Raw genomic sequence first — 17,251 nt, 5'->3', positions numbered from 1 at the left:
AACTAGTAGTCACTCAATGTATAACTGGCGATCCTGTGGCAAAAGAAGGCTGCATTGTGTTCTGTCACTGGTAAACTAAAGAGATGTGTGTACAGAGCATCCACTTTGGGAGGACCATTATGGAAACACTGAATTGTATGCCTACATATAGGGCTACTGAATATCCCAGATCTTAAACATGTTTGTCTAAAAATGTTTAGAAAAATCATTTTGCGACCCTCCCATATTTTTGGCGTCCCACCTGTCCCGACCCCTAGTTTAAAAAGCACTGGCCTAGGCTATAAGAAGATTGCCAACACCCTGAAACTGAGCTGCAGCACAGTGGCCAAGACCAAACAGCGGTTTAACAGGACAGGTTCCACTCAGAACAGGCCTCGCCAAGCTTGACCAAAGCAGTGGAGTCCACATGCTCAGCGTCATATCCAGAGGGCTGTCTTTGGAAAAGAGACGTACAGTATGAGTGCTGCCAGCATTGCTGCAGAGGTTGAAGGGGTGGGGGATCAGCCTGTCAGTGCTCAGACTATATCCCGCACACTGCATCAAATTGGTCTGCATGGCTGTCATCCCAGAAGGAAGCCTCTTCTAAAGATGATGCACAAGAAAGCCCACAAACAGTTTGCTGAAAACAAGCAGACTTTTTACTGTCTCAAGATAAACTTATTTGGTTCAGATGGTGTCAAACTTGTGTGGCGGCAACCAGGTGAGGAGTACAAAGACAAGTGTGTCTTGCCTACAGTCAAGCATGGTGGTGGGAGTGTCATGTTCTGGGACTGCATTAGTGCTGCACTGGGGAGCTACGGTTCATTGAGGGAACCATGAATGCCAACATGTACTGTAACATACTGAAGCAGAGCATGATCCCCTCCCCTCGGAAACTGGGTCGCAGGGCAGTATTCCAACATGATAATGACCCCAGACACACCTCCAAGACGACTACTGCCTTGCTAAAGAAGCTGGTAAAACTGATGGACTGGCCAAGCATGTCCCCAGACCTAAACCCTATTGAGCATCTGTGGGGCATCCTCAAACAGAAGGTGGAGGAGCACAAGGTCTCTAAAATCCAGCAGCTCTGTGATGTCATGGAGGAGTGGAAGAGGATTCCAGTGGCAACCTGTGAAGCTCTGGTGAACTCCATGCCCAAGAGGGTTAAGGAATTGCTGGGAAATAGTGGTGGCCACACACTTTGGGCACTATTTGGACATTTTCACTTAGGGGTGTACCGGTACTCACTTTTGTTGCCAGTGGTTTAGACATTAATGGCTGTGTGTTGAGTTATTTTGAGGGGACAGTACATTTACACTGTTATATAAGCTGTACTCACTTTTGTGAGATAGTGTACAGGGCCTAAATTTCAGCGAGGGATTGCAGGTATTGCACATAATTTATTCAAGTCCCGCACATCTAGCCATGATAATGTGAGAAATTCCCACGCTGTCTGATAACGTTAATCTAATAATGGAGCGGTGTGAATGCAGAACTACTGACCGGACGGACCAACTTTTGACTTGAATTGAACGTAACCCCATGCAGAGACACACGCGCACAGAACCACTTTCGTGGTGCTTCTCTTAATCTCTCTCGCTTAGCAGGATTTGTCACCGCTGAAGTCAAATTAGTTATTGTGCTTCTACATCAACTGCTAACCAACAGGAAATGAAAACAAATGTTTATCTGTCAGGAACTGTCAGGAATTTTGCAAACACAAGCATTAGATAAAGTGTGAGACGTGAGGGAACATTCCGTTTGAGGAGCATTATATGTGCAGAGGTGCACAGACAGCTACAGACACAGCGCACAGTAGGCCTACTTTCACTTTCTTGAGTGCGCATTCATTACACAGTAGGCCTACTTTCACTTTCTTGAGTGCGCATTCATTACATGAAAGATACTTCACCAAAACAGCAATCACAAATTACCAAATGTATCATGACATGTGTTGTCACAAACACATACTCCTATTAGAAAATCAAATCCAAAATCATGTAAGTAGCCTAAGGACTATGTTAAACGTCGTTCTCTCACTGACACCTGTAATAAGGAAAATGCTTAACATCGAGGACTTTGTTCTTAATCCTGAACACTCAAACTGGGCCAACCTTATGTTTGTTTTGTAAATGTTGTTGCCCCCAAGCCCCCCCCCCCCCCCCCCCCCCAAACTGTATTAATCCCCCCTCTGTGAAGCACTGAAAAATGTTTGGCCCTGCTGTATTATATATATCATGTATTAGTCATATATAATATATATATATCTATATATATGTAATATGACTAATACCTAACATATTTGTTAGTGTTTACAATACATTAGAAGACTTTAGAAACTGTAGGGAATTTTAAACTGACATTGTCCAGCCCCAGATGCACTGGACATTACTGACCATAATGTAAACTAATGCTGACCTGTAAATGTTGACATTAAGTCTCATCACTCTCTCATGTTGTGTTTGGCTAATGAGGCATCTCACAACATGAATGTTCATTGTGAATGCTTTCATTGGCATTGTCAATGAGAAAATCTGAAAAATATGTTCTCTGAGGAGACAAAAAGGGTTTTGATATGTTTGCAATGCAGAAGTGTCATTTTTGTGCTTTCTTTTTTGTTCTTTGCAGTTTGTTCATGCAGCATTGCAAAATTTAGAACATGATCTTGATTACTTGTTCCTCAATTAATTTCCAATAGCTTTCAGTCCATTCAATGTCTTGATATTGTACAGCGGAAAACATTTGTGTTCTGTAACTGTAATGATAAAACCCCCAAATTTCCCCATCAGGCCCTTGAGCGTTGATACTGGAAATGACTTTCTCTTTGTTTTGTTTAGTTTCATAGTAATATCCGTCTCTAGTTTATTTCGCTACTTACTCCGTTTCAGATCCAGCAGTGCAATTATGGACCCCGCAATGATTTGTATAGTTTGTAGAATAGACATCCGGGAAGTGAGTAATGATATTTTTGGCATTGAACTACAATATCTTGCTTTCATAGATTAGCATTGGAAAGACCTGTTTAATATTATTCAACGGCTAGCTTTACCATAAAGGGTCCTATTTTAGTTCTATGTGAGAAACACTATGGAGTGCTAATACTTGCAGTGCTATACAGTAGATCTACAGTAAATGTCAGTTGTGGATAGACGATATCCTCCAATTCGTTCTGTATTGGTTCTCAATAATGGTTCCTTCGGCCTCTGCAGCAATAACACTGCCTCAGACAATTTTGCATGTCAGACTACATTATTTCACAGGGAAGAATAGCTTCCCCAGACATTGTGATGAATCCCTCAGCAACATAGTCAATGTCCACCCCCTTTATATGCACACACACACACACACACACCACACACACACACACACACACGCACGCCCATTCCCTACGCTACCCTTGTTGTTGAAGCGAAATGGCTAATGTTTGCTCCAGGCCTGTCGCGGCGAGATTAGTGGACATGATTCTAAGTGCAATGACCACAGTGCCTCCAGTTCTTCCCATGATTGTGCTCAGCATGCTGATTAACTTCCATGCTGTGTCACCCTCAGGGAGAGACCCCTATGGACCCCTATGTTGACATGCAAAACAGTCCAACTGAGCAGGCCCTGGTGTATACATATACGCTAGCGGCTCGCTTATTTACATTCAAAAGGCCAAAATTATTTGTAGAGTGTCACATTCTGTCTACCCACATGAAAAGAAGACAGACGAGTCTACGGCAGTGCTTAGCACTGGTTGTTTGTAAACACATTCCCTCCAACACACGCCGCACCCATACCAAAACATCGGTCATTGTCACACATGCACAGATGTTGCCAAGTGTTTTTATTCCTTCTCCCTCTCTCCCCTCTCTCTCTCCCTCTCTCCCCTCTCTGTCTCTCATTCTCTCCCCCCATGACTATGTGTGGTGTCCCCTGGTAACAGAGCGGAAAGAAAGGACCCCTTGGCCGCCCTGGCGCGGGAGTACGGAGGATCTAAGAGAAACGCTCTACTGAAGTGGTGCCAGAAGAAAACAGAGGGCTATCCGGTAGGGGCCAGAGGTCCACGACCTCACACATCCCTCACACTGAAGACCCTCTGGATCTCTCCATGGATCTCCATCTCCTCTCTCTATACCTCTGTATCCATCTCTCTCTTTCCCTCTGTTTCTGTGGATCTGTCACTGGATCTATTATCGTCGTTGCTCAATAAGACATGCTGTTTTGTGAAAGATTGCGTGTGAAGTATTGGATTGCTTCACCGTGAAATGGCTTGCTCATAAATCCTGCCACTCAATGATCTCTCTGCCCCCCCCCCCCCCCCACAGCATCTCAGTGTCTAGCCAAGCCTCCCATTACTCTATTAACAAATGTTTATACTGATACAATCAGTGTTCATGTTTATTAGTCAATGTAATGCACACTTGCAGGAAATGTACTTGAGCTTACACCTTGCATTTACAGATGTGTGAGTGTGTATGTGTGTGTGAGTGTAAACCCCTATCCTACCCCTCAACCCCCTACCCTGGAGCAAGCACCATCATCGGACACAATGGACAGCTAATCTGTAATCGTGATTTGTTTGCAACATTGCGTAAGGAATATTGAGTAGCCGACTTACACTCACCTGAGTCAGCTGTTACACGGACTTGTACTCTTACGAAGGGCTTCTGAGTACTAAGAGGATTTGTAGCCTTCCCTAGCTGGCCCTGTGATGTGCAGAAGGGATCGTGCCAGCTGAAACTGCTAACTCTGGATTCTACTGAGCATTGCTTGAGCACAAAAGGAAAGGAAGACAGGGCTCTGATGAGTGCCTACGTGCTACACCTGGAGTCCCTCTCCTAAAGCCCACTGTTAACGACTTAGCGTCTAGCAGACACGCCACAACCGGGACAACTTAGCGGTCAGATAAGTGGGTGTTGAGAGCTAATAATAGAGAAAGTCTCTCCCTGACCGTAAGGCAGTGAGGCTGGAGAGTCAGGGGGCTTCAATGGGATCACTGGTCCAATCTGGTGGTTAGCAGCATATTGGGCAGTGAACTTTTGAGTCATTATTTGATCCTTTGGGTCCTCATTTTTGCTTTCTGCTCTCGTAGGGCTTACAGTTGTGGCCTCTAAACACATCATCCCCCATCCCTCTGCGGAGGCTTGGGTCTGCCCACAGACAGATGTGGATATTCCTTGTGCAATACACATACTGACTGATCCAGTGTGCTGAAGTCTCAAATGTGTTTGATTAGAGTATTTTTTTGAATCCTATTTTTTTTTTACCCAAAGAATAGAAAAAATTGTGTTTTTTCTTGTCAAGGGCGCCAGTTTTTCCCTGGCTAGAGGAGACGGGCCATTTGGACCCCACTGGAGAGCATGCACACCCTCAGGGTCCTGGAATGTCATAAGAGGCTTTAGCTAATAATTGAGAAGTTTAGTTTTTGGATAATTAGGCTCTTGACGGTTAAATGATTTATGCATTTTTTCCATCTGGCCTTTGTGTAACTTAAATCCTTAAAGACTCATATTTTCCCTCCTATTGTGCAGCTTTCGGTGCACGAAACAGTAGAACAATGAATGCTGGGAAATGCACTGCTGTTGTTTATCGCATGCTCTCCATCAAGATAGCCAGCATCATGTACAGTACCAAACCAGTGCAGGGCTTTTCAGCTTTTCAATAAAGACATCTTTGGAATCTTTTAAATATTTTGGCAGCTGTTTATCTCAGAACTATTCAGATTTGTTTAAATGTAATCTTACCATCTGACTGATAGACTGGTTCAGAGCTCATACCGGTGGTCTGTCTTACCTCTATCTCTTGGTTGACAGATAAATTGCATCTTTTAAAACAATGTTTTGTTATCCATCCATGCAACAAAACATTGTAACTCTGTTTTCTTTTCAGACTTTAATGGTTAAGACCCATTACTTGGATTATATACTTAGCAGAATTACAACAATGGCTCATAGTCTGGGATTATATCCAAGAATGTGATATTAGAGCCCTAAAAACTCCAGTCACAGCAGAGCAGAGTCCACAATGTTCAACTCATCCCATAATATACACAGTATATTACAGTCACAGGAAGTTCAATGATATCCCACTGTAAAGCTATAGGTAATAGAGTTGGTCCCACTTTACAGCTGGAACAGCTTCCACTCTTTTGGGAAGGATTTCCACGATTTTAGAGTGTCTGTGGAAAGTTTTGCCCATTCATACAGAAGGGTATTTGTGAGGTCAGGCACTGAATGTCTGTTCTACTTCATCCCAAAGGCATTTGATGATGTAGAGGCTCCTGTTCTCTGCAAGCCAGTGAAGTTCTTCCGTACATGTCTTTGTAGATCTTGCTTTGTGCAATATTAACAGCCATGATTTTGAAGAGATAATGGCATAATGGTTGTTTTCCAGAGTTTGGGCCTGGATCAGTGAAGGGTAGTCTAAATGCTTCAGTATACCAAAACATTTAAGACAATTATACCCTTCCAACGTTTTGGAAACAGTTTGAGGAGGCCCTATTCGGCTCCAGCATGACTGTACCCCAGTGCACAAAGCGATCCATTTTAATACCTATGGATTTAGATTGGGATGTCATTAAAGTTACTGTAATGGCAGTCATCCCAATATGTTTGTCTATAATTAAGCAATAACCCCCGAGAGGCCGTAGGTTACACTGATTGTACAACAGCTAAGGGAGCGGAGTGCCTAACTCCCCCCTTAGCTGTTCAGCTTTACTAAAACGGTTACTGCATATATATCTGGCAAGATGTCATAATCAAGGACCGGAACTATCCGTTTTAGAATATATAGTATAGCGTATACTGTACATATAGACTAGTCTGAATTGTATTGCTGTGCCAGGCAAAGTTTTGTTGTACATTTATTGAATGTGTGGTGCACCAGTGGATGAAAATAAAGTATGTGTGTGTATAGCCAGACGAAATTAGGTTTGGAACGCCATCTCCTTCTCAGCTATTTGGAAGATTCTCCCTGGCACAGACATGGCCATGGGCCTCACGTTGGCTCTGCACCTGGGAAAAGGTTACGCACCTCAGGAGCACACAAGCTGCAAATTGAACTTAATGTCGGCCCAGGGAAAAGGTCAGCGCAGACAACTTGGACCCTCTGTAATAAGAAACAGTCCTCGTCTAAGGACCAATTACCTGCTAACATCTGGAGATGGACAGCCTTGTCAGAAGGACATACCCAACTGGCCTTGATGCACTCAGAAGGAGCAAACGCAGAAGTAAACACGTTCGCAGCGAGGTGCACGTGTGCAGCGTCCGTGGAGCAGTATGCCAACGGTGCAGTTGAGTTCAAACATGTCTGTTTGTTTAGTGTCAGGGATAAGATAAGGGTGAGGGGGTGTTGGGGCCGGGGATGGGGGGCAGTGAATGGCCAAATTCCCCTGACAGCCCTTTCGCAGTAAATTGCATAAAGCCTTGTTCATTTCCGCAGGGAGGGCCGTTATTGAATGGGAGCACAATCGTGAATGAATATCGACTGCCTGCCCCTTTCCCTCTCTCCCAGCCGCTCCCCCCACCCCACACCACCCCACCCCACCCCGCAGCTGCCAGCTCCTGTGCTCAGTTCAGACGTGGTGTCAGGAAACTGGCTGCTTTATTGTCTCGGCCGTCTTACCGGAGCCGCCATGGCCGCCCTCGGCAGGGCAGACATGAGCCGCCCATTGCGTGAGGGGAGGGCACGGGTCACCTGAGCACAGCTCATTAGACCGCCGCGCTACTGTCAGCAGGACCTTGGCCAAACAGCTGGTAATTGCATTTAAATGACAGGCCCCTGAAATGAAAAAGAGGCCTCGCCGTAATCTATGAGAGTTTGTTGACTTTGTAAACACACTTGGGTGTGAAGGGCAGCAAAGGCAATGTGCACCACCATGACATTTTCATGTCTATTTGCAAGTGAATGCACACATGCCTGACCGAGAGGAGACTAGTAAGATGCACTTTGCATAAAGAGGAAAGTGCTGCCATTTGTCCTTGCTGGCATGATATGCAGTTGTTTTATGTTTTATGCAAATTTTGAGAAATGATTTACTGATGATTTAGGTTATTATTATAATAGGTGATATGTGAGATAAAGAAAAGTGTGTGTGAGTTTGCATGCGTGTGTGTGTGTGTTTGTTTGTGTGTGTTGCTTGTGGCCCTACCATGCAGGCCATCAGCGATGTGCAGCTGTGCATGCGCGTGACTCCCATCAGAGTCTTATCGATTAGTGTCGCCTGCAGACCCCAAGCCTTGAGCCGAGGACCAGGCCGCTCTAATGCCGAGTCTGTAATTGGCCTGTGGGACAATAGCCACATCTGACGTGTGTGTGTGTCAGCCGTGCCGTTTCTATGGTGAGCAGGATGCTACAACTGCACCTCCCCCACCCTGTCTGTAACATCCTCTCAGCACTGGCCCCAGCTCCTTACCTTAGCTCACGTCCACCTGCTTGACCCCATGCAGTGAGCCCTGGGGAGGCCAGCGGTGCCACAGGGCCTGTTTGGCTGTCCCTGAGTGGGGAGGGATCTCTGCACGTAGCACACGTAATTTCTCAGAGCCCCTGTTCATCAACGGGGCCTTTTAATATGGAGGTGCTGGCTGAGGCCAGTCTGTGGCAGGATGATGAAAGCTGGAGGGGGAGGACAGCAGCAGTCATGAGCCGCATGTTCACCAAAGCTGGCCAATGTGGCCCACGGAAGGCACCTGTGTTCTGAAGGAGTTTACAGGTCCACGTTTGTCACGGTTCCCAGGGGGGGGTACAGTGTCACGGTTGTCATGGCTCACAAATCCTCTGATCATTAGTGGTGTTGAGAAGAAGGCCGCTGGCTGGAGCTCATTAGTACCAAGCTTACGAGATCCTGTGGTAGACAAATACGGTAATTATTTAAAGTCAATCAGGGCCACACACTTTGTCTACAACGTGTTTTTAAGGCTCAGTGGGTGAATTCGCCTTCATATGAAGTGTCTTTGCTGTGTATGTAACTTTACAAATAGGACAGTGCACTTATAATACACTAGCACGTAGCAATGTGATGTACTACTGCTAAACTTTAGCACAGTCCTACATTCTGCACCCTCATTTACCTTCAATTGATGCATTCCAACGACCAGTGAGACCAATGTCCGATGCATTCACAGAGAGCCCTAATTTGAATAATGGGCAAAGTGCAAAGTCTCAAGTCTAACTAAATCTAATTTAATAACTAGGCAAAATCAATTTGCTAATTAAACACCATGGGCAAGACCTTACCACAAAAATCTATGCCAGCTTAATGCTCCCACATCCCACATGCCACACAACATCTATAGTTCATGTACAAGATCTCTGCTTGTTGATAGACTTTGCACTTTGCCCCACATTTAAAGGTGGGTGCTGAAATGTTAAGGCTTTGGAAATTTATAGGCTGCCTACTTTAGTTTGTCCAGTCACGGTAACTTAACCCAGACAAAGACCCAACCCCTGACCAGCGACTCTCTTTATGACTATTTTGTCATCGATTGTTATGGCCTTTCTGGAAGTTGTTGTAAGACGATCGCCAGTCGGCCCTCCGCTGGCTTCCCGTTGTATTTCTTGTCTCGACGTTTGATGTGCTTTATTTAGGTCAGGCGCAGTTTCGTCTGACACACAGCGAAAGATTTTTCATAAAAAAAGAAAGCCCTGTTTGTTTAGGACGGAGACAATGAGAAAAGAAAACAGGGGGCTTTTGCGCCTCTCAGCGGAGGGATTCGGCCAGGCCGAGCTGTGAGAGGGCTCATCCGCTTGCTTGCCTCACTCCCCTGTTCTGTGCTCCGGGCCTGAGTGGAACAAACAGAACCGGGCAGGCTCGATAGGGGAGGGCGAGAGCGGTAGGTACCGGTCAGCCTTGATAGGGGAGGGCAAGATTGCGTCTGTTTCGTCTGCTGCCCTTGCTGGTTTTTTAGAGTGACATACTGCAGGTCAGTGCATGCAACAAAACTGATTTGTTTTGTGTACACACAGTAAGTTACAGTAGGTGGGTTGTGACAATGGGCCACAAGTGGTACTTCTTGACCGTGGGTGTCACAACATGAGCTTGTGTTGGACTTGAGAAAGTGCCTGTGTTTGAAGGAACCAAGATGAGGACTGGCTTAACTGGATTGTTGGAAGGACTGTAGGATCAGAAATTTGTCTAGAGATTGTTTTGAGAAATGAAGTCTCAGCCAGCCAGGAGTAGAGTCAGAAATCTCAGAGAGCTTTATTCACGAATATCCGGAGACCTATGTTGTGTTGCTAACAGACGCAGTCTCATGCAACAAACAAGGAAACACAATTTATACCCTCCTGACAAATCAGACAAGACATGACATCTTCATTAATGGTACGCAAACCATTTTACGACTTGGTTACCCAAGAGTTGACCATATCTATAAGGTTGTATCCCATAATGACCGACATCTATGGAATCCAGTCAAGATTGACCCCAAGACAGTAAATAAGGTTTTGGGCGCCAGCCCACCGGAGCAGGGCCTACACAGCCTCCTTCGAAGACACACACACACACACACACACACACACACAGCATGGCTGCACAAACACCTTGAACATGGCATTCCACAGATGTTACCTCATAAATCTCCTTCACTTTCTGCTTACAGCAGCATCTCTTTCTTCAACATGTGCACAGACCACCCCAAAAGAGTAAATGGTTGAATATAGCACACACATATATGGTGAACACCTTTAAGGCTAAAAAGACTTACTACAGGACTGCAAAGACTCCTCAGATTCTCAGACTCTGAGGTGTTTAGTTCATGACCATCCCAAAGAGCATGAGCAGTATAGCACTGCAAAGAGCATGAGCAGTATAGCACTGCAAAGGATAGCTGCCACTGCTGGCCATTGCAGACCTAAAGCCGTGTGACCTTGTCAGTCTGCATCTATTTGCGTCTCTTCTTTCTCTCTCTCTCTCTTTCCTGGGCTATAAGTCTGCGGTGGCTGCAGGGGCCGTAATGATTCATTGTGTGAGTTCTTACCTCAGCGCTTTCTTTTTTAGCCTCTTTTTGTTGTTCTTTTTCCTGCCCCTGCACTGCTAAAACAAAGGCAGGCGGAACGCGGGGGGGGGGGGGTGTGGATGGGGGTTGGGGGGGTGGTGGTGGTGGTGGTGAAGGCGCTCAGTCACCACGGCGAATGTAGCTCTAGCTTAGGAAAGTACGCTCCCTTACTCTCTCTCTCTATCCATCTCCATCTCTCTTTCTCTCCCCACTCTCTGTCTCTCTGGAAGGGAACAAATGTGGATGCCCGCCCCCTCCTCCTGAGTCACATCGCTCACGGTCCCCATTAGGCCTCCTCTCTAATGGGCTCTCCTGCAAAGCCACGCCAGTCTGCCAGCGCATCCGCTTGGGCTTGTGTTCTCCTCTCCCTCCCATCAGTTCATCCATCATGTGACTGCTGGTCACTGTCAGGCCTGCTGAGACTGAGACGGAGTTCGGCTCCTGGCTGGCTGTCAGTGACGCAGGGAGTGATGTGACGCGACGTGAAGTCTGCGGCAGTCGTGTCCCAGTTCGCTCTCGTTGGTCTCAGATGTTTTTCGATACCTTGCCTGCCGAGCAGAGCAGAGCAGAGCACAGCACAGCGCTGGCATCCGACCCGCTCCACCAGAATTCAGGACAGATGTAAAGCTACATCAGCATGTAGTTTTGTTGCGGGAAATAATACACTGGGAACTAGGTTAGAATCTGACTGCCAGTGACGTCTCCCCGCTCTATCTAGGGAAATCAGGTTGTGAATGCCATGTTTATGTCATAAATACGGTTACCATGGAACTTGACAGTTTGTGCTTCTGTGATGTAAAAATCACTAAAATGATTTAGGAGGGTCTTGGGGGTATCTGAGAATTCAGCAGAGGACGACCAAATGGTGGTCGGTGACTCAAGATCCCGTAATGCATTCGACATGAAAATGTATGCAGACAGAAACAGTCTCTCGCTCCGTTTCTCCCTCTCTCTCCCTCTCTCTCTTCAGTCCTTTGTGCACACTAAGACACTTCCTGTCACTTGATGCTGTGTTTGCTTTCATGAGCCTGGTCCCACAGTGGCGGTCCAGTCGTCTGTTGTTTCTAACATTAGTACCCCCAAACACACATTCCTCAGCCCTGAGTCTAATCGTCCCTTACCACACAGCCAGCCCCCACGCACTCGTTTATCTGTGTCTCAGTTCAAGTCATCTGTTGTTTCTTCTTGCACACATCCTGATCACACAGACTTAGACCACTACACTCATTACACACATCAGTGAAGACTCAGTTGTGCTCCCGGGAGACGCACACACACACGAATGCAGGATGTGGCCCCCTGCTCCAGAGACGTGCATAAGCCCACATTGCACTTGTGAGATTATGTAGAAGCAAGGTGGCCTTGCCCCATGTCATATGCGTGCCTGAGGTCAGGGGTCAACACTCTATACAGGAGAATGGGTTCAGCGCTAAAACCCCTCATCAGTGAAACACTCTGCACGGGAGAATTGGGTCAGTGATAAAACCCTTCATCAGTAAAACTCTGGTATTCCAAGAATGCTTTGTGAAATGCCGATGCAGGTCTGGTGAGGAGAGAGAGAAGTGAGGAAGAAGAACAGAAACTGCTTGCTTTTGAGGAAAACTCCTGGATTAGTTACATGCATTATTACAAGCGATTGCAACCAAAAGACTTGCTGTAATTTCCCCACTATTAGCAGAGGTTTATACATTGATTTTACAAAATGTCTTTACCTATGATGTTAAAGGGGAAATCCTTGTGGCTGGTTGCATTTCACTTTGATGTGCAAACTCCGTTAATGTCCTGCGTGAGACAGATGGACTTCTACGGACAATCGAATAAAAAACGTCAGTTATTTGACGAAAAATCATATATAACTACCGAAGATTTCAGGTGCAGACACCAATGGTGATTTGTTTCTACTGTAGCAGGCTTACCCCAACACAGGGTGACCCTAAGGAAAACGAGTTAAAGTTAAAAACGAGTTAAAAATGGCCGGATTTTCCCTTTAATACACGGGGGCAGTTAATATAGTATTAATATGTTTGTTTTTTTTACTTGCCTAAAACACTGCCCTGCGGTTTATACACAAAGCGGCTTAATACACAAGAAATTACTGTAAATGTAAAACAGTTATTGATTTGTAATTAATGGGTTGTCTGTAACCTAATTTTTCCTGGCCCATTAAAGAAAGTAGTATAGTATTTTGCACTGCATTCAAATGGTTTCTTGTTCTGCAGAATGGGGGACACAGGGGTCAAGTCAGGACCAGGCTGGAAGCATGTCAAGGTCATTACAATCAGACAAAGGCGCAGTGGGACCTGAGGCATTTCAGAGCGAGATCACTGAGTTCTACCAGAAAGACTCAGTAGACAGAATAGAATCAGTTAACAATTTAATTAGTAAAGGAACGGCTTGGATGCAAGCATGATAGAGTCCTGAATAGGTAACAGTCTTTGGCATAGGCCCTGTCTCGGATCCGTCCAGCGATGAGAGGATCTCGTCTCCTGCTGATGGATGAAGGCAGGGGCAGGGAGCCTACCCCCCACGACGAGACGGGGACCAACTGGTGGCGGTGGCTGAAGGAAGATGTGGTAGGCAGACCGTGCCCGATGGACGTGGACTGCTGGCAGAGGTGGCTGGAGGGGAGGTGGAGGGGACGTCAAAGTCAGCGTACTGAGAAGCAGAAGCAGTGTTAGGTGGTACATATTTAAAGAGCCCACTGAATTCCTATAGGCTAGCGCTGATTGAATGAGTGAATGATCAGATTGCATGGCTTTCCCGAAAGTAGGCAACGCTAAGATTGGCTCCGTGTAAGCATGGGAGGAGTAAGCTACACTACGAGTCTTCCTAGTAGAACATTCGCTGAAGCTATCATTTCTACCAGAAAGACTCAGTAGACAGAATAGAATCAGTTAACAATTTAATTAGTAAAGGAACGGCTTGGATGCAAGCATGATAGAGTCCTGAATAGGTAACAGTCTTTGGCGTAGGCCCCGTCTCGGATCCGTCCAGCGATGAGAGGATCTCGTCTCCTGCCGATGGATGAAGGCAGGGCGGGGAGCCTACCCCCAAAAGGATGAGTGATGCCCGCCAGGGCGGTGACTCAGTAATCTGGTTCTGATAGGAGCAGAGACATTAGTATACATACAAGATGAATTAAACAACATGACTGGGCCGGGGTGAAGACGTTGTGCCAGGACGCCGACAGAATTTTAAAGTAGCTAGGTGTTAACCATAAACCTAGGGTTGTAGTGGGGCCCGCAGCATGCTTTCGCTTTAGTGGGATTTAGAAGCTTGACGAGCTGGGCAACCAGCGTCTAGGGCAACCTAGACCAATGCGGCGGCCGGGCAACCGGCGTCCAGGGCAACCTGGACCATAAACATGATGTACTCAGGATCAATGCAGGGGAATAGAGCTTGTGGTTGCAGATGCTTGGGACCAGAGCAATGAGTTAGTTGATATGGGTGCTTGAGTATATTCGCATCGAAGTCATGTGGTTTAATATTTAGGATAGATAAGCATTATGACTAGTTTTGTAGAAGACTAGTGCTTGTGAAGCCAGATGTGTGTTCTGGTTCGATAGCTCACCTGCAGCGGCTAGAGTGAGATGAATGCATTGAGCTGCAGACCCAAGGCCAAGATGGATGCGTGTGAGCTACACCTTAGCACCTGCTCTTGGAAAGCCCCCCAAAATAAGATGAGCAGCATCAGTAATGCGAGGGAAGCATGACCTTGCGACGTAGACAAAGGACTTCAGGACAATTCATGCCTGTATGTGACAGGAGGAAGAAACATATGTAACTGAAATATGACGAGACAACGAACAGATGAGTGCTGGGGTACCACCATGGTGCTTATGCATCTCAGAGTGCAGAGGAGCTCTGAGAATGACTTAACGCGAGCTTGCTATACCAGCTGCACCACTGTGGCAGGATAGTACAGTTTAGAACTGGCTGCTGGAGAGACAATGAGTAAAGGTAGCAATGAGGAGAGAATAAGCAATACATATCGCCCAACTGGATGCAGAAATTATATTAGTCATGCGCCAAGCACTGGCCCCTGAGTGAGTGGAGGGGTGTGCATTCACGTGACATTCCATGTGGCCAGGACATTTTTAATCAAAGCGACTGACAATGTACCCTGGGAATCCAGAGTTCTCACGGAAGCGTTTGCTCAGGGAGAGACTCGAGTCTGGCAAGGAGTATGATGCACGTAACTTTTGCCCCTTGCATCGCGGGGAACCAATATATGTGTAGCTGATATAGCGGGCCAGAGGCGATCTAAACAGATGACAGACGTAGTGTCATCCAATTGCGTCGAAGTCCGGAATCAGGCAGTTAACATTGACCGTATAGCGGTATCCTGAACCATGAGCTGGGCAACCAGCGTCCAGGGCAACCCAGACAGACATGACGGCCGGGCAACCGGCATCCAGGGCCACCTGGACCAAACTGGGCAACCAGCGTCTAGGGCAACCTAGACGAGCGTCATGAGCCGGGCAACCGGCGTCCAAGGCAACCTGGACAGTGAGCTGGGCAACCAGCGTCTAGGGCAACCTAGACCAACTTGACGGCAAACAGGTTAAAGCTAAAACAATTCTCCCACAATGCCAGTGCAATTAAAAACAATTTACAAGGTAGAGCACAATAACGAAAAGTGCATCAGTGAGTGCCGGTTTTACACAGTCAAGAGTCAGTTCTAGACAGGTGATAAGTGCTGGGATTAGGAAGGCTAGTTTTAAGCCGTGCCACAAGAGGAGATATCCTCGAAAGCGCTGGCCTTCGGGAGATTTGTGAAGACAGAGGGATGAGCCCCCTCCAGTATGAACTGGAAACATGATCCACACGATTGCGTGATTCTGTGAACCGGCACTGCCATCCCTGTAAGAAAGTAGATGTTAGTGTGATATGTGGAACAGCTTCTCCATTGACGAACTGCATCCCCTCAACGGAAGAGGGGAGGGAAGGCATGATGCACCTGCAGGGGTTAGCAAATTAAAGATTGGGAGGAGAATGTAAAAGGAACTTGCACGTCCTCCCTGGCGCGATCACTTCGGGTGAACATATCTGCCAAAAACAAAACAGCCAAGGCAAAATAGGAGAATGGAAATTAGAGTACACATTTGCAGAGGATCCTGCTAAAACGGCAATTCGAGTCAGCAATCAATGTGACTGATGGCATGACTAGATGGGCTGAAATCACGTGGACACGCAGAGACCCGTTGTGTCTAAAGAGAGTGCATGAAGGGCGCGGCGTTGGCCTGAAGGAGACTTGAGTCTGCCAGTAATGATGGACCGCTCCGTTTGACCTGCGAGAAGGAAGGAGTGGTTAGACAGGCGACATGTAGCATCGTCATCGGTAAAACAACCAGCCAACGGCTACGTTGGTAGTCGTGATCAACGAACTTCCAGCATAGGCCACCATTTAAACCACAACTAGCAAAATGTAAAATTGCCGACATAATCATGAACAGCCGGTAACCATTAAAACCAATATATGGAGTGCTGAAGCGACCCACTGGTGGGCAGTGAGCAAAGTGAGGCCTGCCATAGAATTCCTAGGAACCCAATACACAATACGGAATCAGAAAAGACATTTTAAACATACAAAAGACGCTAGAAGGATATGTTACATACACGAATGACACAGCTTCTTAATTAAAAGCTCAACCATGTGGGCATGAGCCCACACTGTGGTGTCAGCTCATGAACACTGACATAATACGGGCATTGAAAAGAAAACGCCTATTATTGCCTAGATAATAGCTTGTGTGACATACTGGCAATTGATGACCATGGGCCGGCGTGCCGTCATTTTGGTTCGAGCTTTGGTGTAAGACCCCCCAAAATTGAGAACCCAGATAGCTGAGAACGTCAGGGACGTCACGGCATACCTGGGACATCACAGATCAGCGGTAGCTGAGAGTAGTTTGAGCAACGGCAAGTGCATGCAGAGAATCACCCGAGGAAGGCCGTGTATACTTCCTACCAGAAGGTATGGGACGCAATCCCAGATGATTAAACGAATGCAACGATGAACTGGCTTCCCGCAGCCATGCACAAGGAGTGATACCTGAACCGAAGGTCCAGCAGACGAGTAGCCTAGCCTAAAGCCTATGCAGCCCAACGAGCAGCGAGGCAAATTAAGAGGCTACGCAAAAAGACAACTGGTTTGACGACGCTCAACCAAGGTAGACATCGAGATAACCACAGTGAGTGTAGAACATCAATTAAACAGGTCTTAATACAGGGTTGGGTTCAACGGCAGCGTGGTGCAGGCCAGCAATTTACAGCACAAATCGCAAGGATTA

The 17,251-nt window shown here is 46.6% G+C and overlaps 1 protein-coding gene across 8 annotated transcripts in view; it reads left to right on the top strand.

Annotated features, from left to right (window-relative positions):
• Positions 1–17,251, top strand: part of specc1 (sperm antigen with calponin homology and coiled-coil domains 1) — an 86,343-nt gene that overhangs the window by 58,203 nt on the left and 10,889 nt on the right. For all 8 annotated transcript variants that reach the window (XM_042091154.1, XM_042091155.1, XM_042091156.1 and 5 more), the window contains one exon: positions 3,908–4,010. In XM_042091154.1, coding sequence (XP_041947088.1) covers positions 3,908–4,010 — 103 coding nt within the window. The remainder of the gene's footprint in view (positions 1–3,907; positions 4,011–17,251) is intronic.

The sequence above is a fragment of the Alosa sapidissima genome, chromosome 5 (genome assembly GCF_018492685.1).
Source record: "Alosa sapidissima isolate fAloSap1 chromosome 5, fAloSap1.pri, whole genome shotgun sequence".
NCBI lineage: Eukaryota > Metazoa > Chordata > Actinopteri > Clupeiformes > Clupeidae > Alosa > Alosa sapidissima.
Note: the sequence above shows the minus strand (reverse complement) of the source record. Positions and strands in the feature narration are given on the sequence as shown.